This window comes from Musca domestica, unplaced genomic scaffold (assembly GCF_030504385.1).
Source record: "Musca domestica strain aabys unplaced genomic scaffold, Musca_domestica.polishedcontigs.V.1.1 92, whole genome shotgun sequence".
In the NCBI taxonomy this organism is placed as follows: domain Eukaryota; kingdom Metazoa; phylum Arthropoda; class Insecta; order Diptera; family Muscidae; genus Musca; species Musca domestica.
Window position 1 is genome coordinate 1,162,781 of NW_026712441.1, and position 8,724 is coordinate 1,171,504.

The 8,724-nt window shown below is 37.1% G+C and overlaps 1 protein-coding gene across 1 annotated transcript; it reads right to left on the minus strand.

Moving 5' to 3' along the window:
- Positions 1–2,929: 2,929 nt before the first annotated feature.
- On the minus strand, positions 2,930–5,168 carry LOC131807014 (protein amalgam-like). Its single transcript, XM_059132037.1, has one exon. The coding sequence runs from the start codon at positions 4,270–4,272 to the stop codon at positions 3,259–3,261; it is 1,014 nt and encodes a 337-aa protein (XP_058988020.1). The 5' UTR covers positions 4,273–5,168; the 3' UTR covers positions 2,930–3,258.
- Positions 5,169–8,724: the final 3,556 nt, after the last annotated feature.

The window sequence follows — 8,724 nt, forward strand, 5'->3', positions numbered from 1 at the left end:
TTTAATTCGAATATTAATACCAATTTATTTAATTGACTTGATTTCTTGAGAACTGAAATTGATGGCGGGTTGCATGGAAGTCAGTCAAATGATATCGAAATAACTTAACGCGGTTAGATCAATGTTAAAAGATAATTACTTTTTCAAAATCGCTAAAAAACACGATAAAAGAGATCTCATGGCAAAAATTCTCAAATCGGGAAAAATCGAAAAAAAATTCAATGGAAATTGACTAGATATGGAAATAATCCATCCAATGAGAACTTAAAATGCAAAATTCATTGGGACTGTAACCAGTGAAATACCGAATATGAAGAGCACTGTTATATGCAAACTATATAAAATAGTGGAGCAAATTGAAAATTTGGAAAGAAAAGGATACATTTCCTCGGAAAATTCTTCCGAAACCTTAAAAGTAACCTTAACTCCCATGAAATGTTATACGGTGACTATGCGCTATCATCAGTAGTCAGTTTGGTTTGTAATTAAAAATCCCAAAAAAAGGGGGGGGGGGGGGTCGATCAAACTTTTTTAGGGTCCATTTTATATAGTTTAACCAAACACAAAGGGCCTCAAATATTTTGCTCTATACTTCGCAAAAGTTACCATAGAGTCTTAAATTTTTCCTAGGGTTTCATGAATAATCAGCTGTTCAAAATATATATCAGATGTATATCAAATGTTGGTAATTTGACATTTTAAGAAGAACAACACATTTTTTCAAATAATTATAAGAATAGGACCATGCTTTGGTATAACCCTTATATGTGGACCTATTTCTTTCATATTACAATAATCCGCCCAATGAGAACTCAAAATGCAATTCATTGGAATTGCAATCAGTGAAATACTGAATATAAAGGGTGCAAAATGGTAGAGCGAATTGGACATTTAGGGAAAAAAAAAAAACTTTCAAGATATCTTAAATCGCTTTTGCAGGTCACGATATATGACCCCCGGATAAGGGTACACTCCTTTTCAAGTATAGTTTACATTTTAACCATATTTTACTCATACGCATTTTAGCAAAAGTTGGTAATTTGAGACGAAACCATCCTCGCAAAAAATGATCACGTTTTGGTATAACCATTATATAATTTAAGCTATATTCGGGGTTTTCGACATTTTTCTTTCATTTTCAGGCCTTTATTTGGCATCTTTGTTTCTACGGGTGTAAAAAACCTCTTCTCATAATATTTTGACTTTTGAAGTAGAGTCCATCTTGGTCTTGATCACAATCATCAATTGATTTGGCTAAAAATTGTATTTAGGCTACTCTGGGATAGAGAATCGTCTTACAGATAATTGTCCACATAGGCATTTATTTGAGTATAGTTTCCACATTAGTGTACCCGCAAATCCACCTTCCTAACCAATGTTTGGTCAGAGAAAAAAAAATTGGTATACTATTGAATTTTTAACTCTCAAGAGAATATTGGCTGGGAACGTAGATGTGGGATGTACGTCTACATGCTTTGATCTCCGAAATATCAAATTGTGGCAGAAACATGAAAAAATCACGAATATTATTTTTTGGATCGTTATTGAATTATACTATGAAGAAAAATATGGACTTTATGGGTTTTGCAACACACAATTTAAATGACAAAAATAAATTAATTCCTATCTTAAGGTAATGGGTGTAAAAGACCAATTATCTTTGACTATTTTGAAATCATTCAGATCAGTGTTCTATAATGCTTTAAAAAATATGCATTAAAAACTAAAAGTAGGGGCCGGCAACGCGGACCGGTCCAGCTAGTATATCATATTTCAGGATTTTTGCTCTATTCCATCACCCTACACCAAATTTAGTACCATAGTACTTTTCGTAGAAATATAGGACGAATTTCCAAACCACCGTCAAATCTTAAACACTGATGCAATCAGTAATCTAAATATCACATTTCAGAATGTTATCTCCAAGCCTCCATCCAATACCAAATATAGCACCATTCGGAACCACCACCGTACAGGGTGAGATCAAAAAAGTGCAACAAAGCCAAACGTCATAATTTTTACATTTTTATATCCTCCACCATAGTATGGAGGGTATATTAGGGTTTTCATTCCGCAAAGTATAAATATTCTTGATCAGCATAAAATTCTAAGTCGATTTAGCGATGTCCGTTCGTCTATGCGTCTGTCCGTCTATGGAAATCACTCTAGCTTCTGAACGAGATGAAGTAGATTGATAAAATTTTACTCAAATTTATATTATGACTGCAGGACTATTGGTATTGAAAATGGGCCATGTAGGTCCACGTCTTCGTATAGCCCCCATATAACGGTACCTCCCGATATTCGGTACTTTGATGATTTTGGCGACATTATTCACCGGAATTGTTTAAAATTTGGTATTTGAAGTTCGTAGTGGATACTTCAGCCTATGACTGGAAATTGTCTGTGCAGGTCCACGTCTTCGTATAACCCCCATATAATGGTACCTCCCTATATTCGATATTTTGATGATTTAAGCTACATTATTCACCGATTTTCTTTCAAGTTTCACATTTGAATATTGAAATGGCTTATGACAAAAGTTGCCTTGCATGTCCACGTCGTCGTATAGACTATAATATAACGGCTACATTCGGTATTTTTGAGATTTTAACAGATTTTTAACGGATTTTATTTATTTATTTATTTTTTTTTTTGTGAAAATTGCCAACTTTGTTCCAAATGGTGGAGGGCATTCAATGTTCGACCCGGCAGAACTTACAGCTTTTTTACTTGTTTTTAATGAAACATACATTTTTATTATTTCCACCCTAATATACATTGTATATGCACAATTTATTTTCGTACAAAACCGCTTGTACTCTGAGGGTCAAACAGTGATTAATGAAGAACTGTTTTGATGATGACGTCTCTTTTGACATGTATGGACGTAGGCGTAGCATGTATTAGAGTGCAACACATTTCAAAATTACAAAAATAAAAATCATTTATTTATATTTGTAGTAAAAAATGGCTTAAACTTTATTGAGATTAGAAAATATAAATTATTATAAAAAATGTTTGCTTTTGTTCGTTAGGCACTTTTACTTTTTTTTTTACATTTTACAAAATAACCCACCCTAATGTATAAACAAGATTTTTATAAAAAATTAACTTATTTTATGTCGTCAGTTTAAGAAGACTTTTGCTTTATCATCCTTGACCTGAATGACCGCAAATGTCATTTTCTTTGTTGTTTTTGTTGTTGGGAAACTTAATTCTCTCAGACTTTTAAATGATTTCGTTTTCACAGCCAAACTACATGGAAGGTACTGGTATGACAGGCTGGAACAGATGTAACCGTGCATCGGCATGTCCCAATTTATTGGTGGCATTGCAATAATAATCACCAAAGTCTAGCTCATTAATGCTGTTGATGCGCAGTATTGAAGTAGTGGACTCATGCGATGAGGCGGTATTGGAAATTTTATAATTCGAACCAGATTGAAGTTTGCCTCCATTGCGATACCAAAAAACGGCAGGAGCAGGATACGCTTGTACAGTACACTCCAATTCGGCAGCATGACTAAGCATTTGGGCAATTTTAGGACGTTGTACGGATATTTGGGGACGGAATTCTACTTCCACCCGTATGAGACGACGATCAGGTTGGCCCACACCATTTGAGGCAATGCAATAGTAGCCACCACGATCTAAGCGATGTGCCTCTTTGATGCGCAATGTTTGGCCATCAAAACTGCTACCACCAGCTGGCATAATGGCACGATTTTCACGTTCCCACGAAATGGTGGGCTGAGGAAATCCATCAGCATGACAGCTTATTTCAAGATTTTGTCCCTCTGTAACCAGCATGGATTTGGGAGTATTTTCCTCGGATATTATGGCTGGATGTTTGATGGCCACATTAAGTTTTTTGGTAATTTTGTCGGTGGCCGTGAGTATGACTTGACATTCATAGGCACCCATGTCGGTGGCCTCAATTTTGGTAATCTTAAAGGTGTAAGTGGCCTTATTGGCCTTGTCATCGTTGGTCTCCACAATGGTGTAGCGAGGATCACTTAAACTTAGAATATTTCTCATGGAGAGGACCACCGAACCAATTTCACTGGTACGCTTGGCCCAGCTGACCGACATGCGACCCACATTTTCCACCGTACAATTAAATTCAATATCATCTCCCACACTGGCCACCAAATCGGGAGTTATATCACTAATCACAGGTGCCGAGGAAACGGCTGTTGATGCAGCAAGCACTCTACTTCGAAGCGATAGGCCGCACCACAACACCAAAAATATTTGGGAAAAATGCATTTTCTTTTCTATTTTTTTGGATGCGAAAGGCGAAAGAAAGCGCGCAAAATATCTTTGTCCCAACTCGCACAAACCTTGACTGGTGGCTGGTTGGTTAGCTTACAGTTCCTCAAAGCGAAATCTGTGATTGTTGTTTATCTGTTTTAGTTTTTTTTTTCTTATGCCTCTTCCTCTTCTTCTTTGTGGTGTTCTCAAGATTGAAATTATCGGTTAGGGTCGGTCGTTGTGCTGTTCTCTGTTGTTGGGAATATTATTTTTTGTACTTTTTCTCTCCCACACTCACCAGTCTCTTTTTGGTGATCTCAAATAACCGCTCAGGAAATCGATTTTGTACGCTCTCTTCCACTAACTGAGTGTGAGCCGAGAAGAAAGGGAGTCGTAATTATCAAGAAAAGACACTGGCGACTTTTGTTTTCCTCTCCCCAAGAATTGTGTTGTTGTTGTTACTGCATTCGTTTATCTTTTATTTCAAATGCGGGCTATGCGACGGCGGATATGGTCCAGAGCTCTGTAATCACACTTCATTTCACTTGGGTCAAGTTGATGCTGCCGCACAGCCAAAGAATTTCAGTTTGTTTTGATAGACGGAATCCCACCATCACCACCGCTCCACAGCAATTGTCGCCGTTATCTCTCCAGGCTCGCTGGTTTTAAATTGATTTGTTGTTGTTTTTATCAATTTAAACTTCTTTTGTTGTTGAGGCGACATTAATATTTCTTTTCCGCCATCAAGAATTATTTTGTCTTTTTTTATTTTCTTTTGAAAAAGTAACGATTTTTATTCCCAGAGTTCAAAAACTTTGTTTTATCACAGTAAGAGATTTGTTCTGCGCTCCATCGGCAAGTGTTACACGTTTGTGGTTTTTAAAGGTAATGAAATAAAAATCCCAACATTCGCCAGGTTATATAGGACCGGCACGGAGAAAACTCTTTCACAACACCCAGCCATTACGTCGTCGTGGTCGTCTACCACGGTAATTGTATATTAATAACCTTTAAAACTCTCAACTCTGTTAGAGAAACCAACCAACGTACACACATACATGTTTCCCCTTTAACCTTAACACCAAAACACCACAACGATTTTAAGCCAGACATTCAGGCCACTTGGTTAGAGAAATGAAAAACCCATTTGGAAAATTTTTCTTAGGAATTGTAGGTAGATGGAGAGAGAGAGTAGTTTCTCTTGCTCTCCATAGCCAGTCAAATTGCTTTTGATTTATGACCCTTGTTGTACGGTCTGCCTATATGTCTAACTGTGTTGCCACATTCATAGGTAAAAACAATAGAACAACAATAACAAAACAATTGTTGTCTGGCCAGAACTTTTAGAGGGAAATATCTATCAGGGTTATTCATAAAGACCAGATGGTTACTTTTCCAGCAGGACGTGATGATGTTTATGATGCTGGGGCGCAGTTTGATCGATTCGTAACTCCAACAAGTAAATTTTTGTGGAAAAGCTTTTTGAAATTGCCATAAAAAGCAATGCAATGGCAACAAAATTCTGTGACATTACTTTAATTAAATTAGACAATTAGGCGGTGATACAAAATGTAGGTTGGAAAGAGCAATGAAATCTTTGTCATATAATAGGATAACAATTCCTAGAGCTTATTTCATTATTAATTACTGTGCGATATCCCAATTAAGTAGAAATGATTTATAGTTTTACCGAGAGGAAGATTTCGTAAAACAACTTTCAAAATGATTTGCTGAGGGTTTTGCAACTTTGAATTGGCCGAAAAGTCTGTAACTCCTTGAAATATTGATCCTATGCCCATACTATAGTATACCGAATTTCAGATCTAGTCGATCTGAGTCGTTCTTCGAAATCAGGGTGAGGGTGACAATCAACAATTTCGAATTATCTGGGAATACTTTTAGACCACTTTAATTTACATTAAAACTGATATGGTTAATGTATATAGTCAGATATTTGAGATATATCTTTCTATATTTATAAACAAGTAAGTAAAGGCTATAGTCGTGCGGTCCGACCATGTGATACCCTACAATACTACAATATGGTAGATTTTGCTTTAAATTTAAATTATGTCATAGAGCACTGCCCAGATATTACCATTAGCATTTTTACGAGGGACATTTGCCCAATATTTACACACTCCGTCGTGCTGTTAGTTGTTGTGGTCTTTTTTACAGCTAAATATAATCTAATGTTCATTCAAAATGCTAGACTTCTTCCTGGTCCTTAACTCTCTTCTCATGCAAAATTCCACGTCGATTGGTTTCAATTGCGTGATCAGGAAAATTGTTCTGTTTTTGTTTCATTCGAAACCCTAAATATTTTGCAATCATCCCCAAAATATTTTGCAAAGCAAGAGGCCCCTCTATATCTACAAATTTAGACTCATCTATATGATTTGCTTGTCTACAATATTTGGCTATATTCGTCAACGAAATCAGCGTAAACAAGTAAAAAAGAAGTTAAGTTCGGCCGAGCGGAACTTTTAATACTCTCCACCCTTCCAAAGAAAATTAAAAAATTTCAAAAAAAAAAAAAAAAATAGAACTTACATGAAAACCTTTATATGAGGACTATATAAAGACCTGGACCTGTATACGATTTTTTTTTTTCATAGGCTGTAGTACCCATTACGAACTTCAAATACTAAGTTTGTTACAATTATGGTAAATAATCCCGCAAAAATCATGAAAATTCGGAGTATCGGGAGGTACCGAAGACGTGGACCTACACGGACAATTTTCTGTCTTAAGTTGTAGTACCCATTAGGATCTTCCAGTACGAAATTTGAAACAATTCCGGTGAATAATGTTGCTGAAATCATGAAAATACCGAATATCGGGGGGCTATACGAAGACGAGGACCTGCATACGAATATTTTTTCCATAGGTTGTAGTAACCATTACGAACTTCAAATACGAAATTCGAAATAATTCCGGTAAATAATGCGGCAAAAATCATGAAAATATGGAGCATCGGGAGGTACCGAAGACGTGGACCTGCACGTACAATTTTCTGTCTTAGGTTGTAGTACCTATTAGGAACTTGAAGTGCCAAATTTGAAACAATTCTGGTGAATAATATTGCTGAAATCATCAAAATACCGAATATCGGGAGGTACCGTTATATGGGGGCTATACGAAGATGCGGACCTGTATACGACATTTTTTCCATAGGTTGTAGCAACCCTTAACAACTTCAAATACGAAATTTGCAACGATTCTGGTAAATAATGTTGCTGAAATAATCAAAATACCTACTATCGGAAGCTACCGTTATATGGGGGCTATACGAAAACATAGCCCCTTTACGAACTTAACCTGCCTACTGGTAAACTATGCATGCATGCATGCAAAATTTTAGCCTCTATCTCAATTCGTTTAAAACAGACAGACAGACGGACATCGCTAGATCGTCTTAGAATTTTACGCTGATCCAGAATATATATACTTTGTAGGGTCTATTATAAACATTTCGAGGAGTTACAAACGGAATGACAAAGTTAATACACCCTCCATAGAATGGGGAGAGTATAAAAAGTGCAAGAACTTAAATCGCAACAGAAAGAAAATAGACTAAAAAGAGCTAAAGAGTTGCTTCGCTTGACCGAAAGTGGTGAACTGCCGAATTTGATTTTCTCCGATAAGAAAATAAGTTTAGATTTGTTCGAATTTGTCAACTTTGGCTCGAATTATGGCCTTCAAACGGCCAATGAAATCGTCACACGCTGCCCGAATTTTGCTCTGTGGTATTTTGGCCCATTCCCGGCGAAGCGCTTGCTTGAGGTGATCGACACTTTGGTATTTTATAGTGCCAACCTTGCTTTCCGAAATGCTCCAGAAACAATAGTCTAACGGATTGGTATCCGTAGATTTTGGTGGCCATTGGGCGCTCGAAATGAAGAGAGGAACCTCATTTTGTAACCAGTCTTGGGTGGCGCGTGCTGAATGCGATGGTGCTGAGTCCTGTTGGAATGTCCAAAGTCTGCGGCCAAAATGTTTGCTATAATATCTCCTCCAGAATATTTTCGCGATAATATTCGGCATTTATTCTGATGTCACGGTCCATTAATACGAGCGGAGAGCGACCATCGGCTGTTATGGCGGCCCACACTATCACCATGGCCGGCGCTTAACTTCAGGTGGCCAACTGCAGTTGCACATTTTCAGCTGACCTCTTTGACAAGTAAACACGATAATTTTGTTTGTTTAAAAACTGCTGGACAACGAATGTTCTCTCATCGGAAAAAACCAAATTCGGCAGTTCACCACTTTCGTCCAAGCGAAGCAACTCTTTAGCTCTTTTGAGTCTATTTTCTTTCTGTTGCGGTGTGAGTTCTTGCACTTTTTGGAATTTCAATGGCTTTACTCCGAGCTCATTTTTCAATATTTGGCGAATGGAATATTGCGATATGTTCAGCTCACGAGCCATTTTTCGGCCACTGCGACGCGGTTTCGAGCAAGTCT

Excerpts from the sequence above, each read along its gene's own strand:
- LOC131807014 (XM_059132037.1), bottom strand. The coding sequence starts at position 4,272 with ATGCATTTTTCCCAAATATTTTTGGTGTTGTGGTGCGGCCTATCGCTT.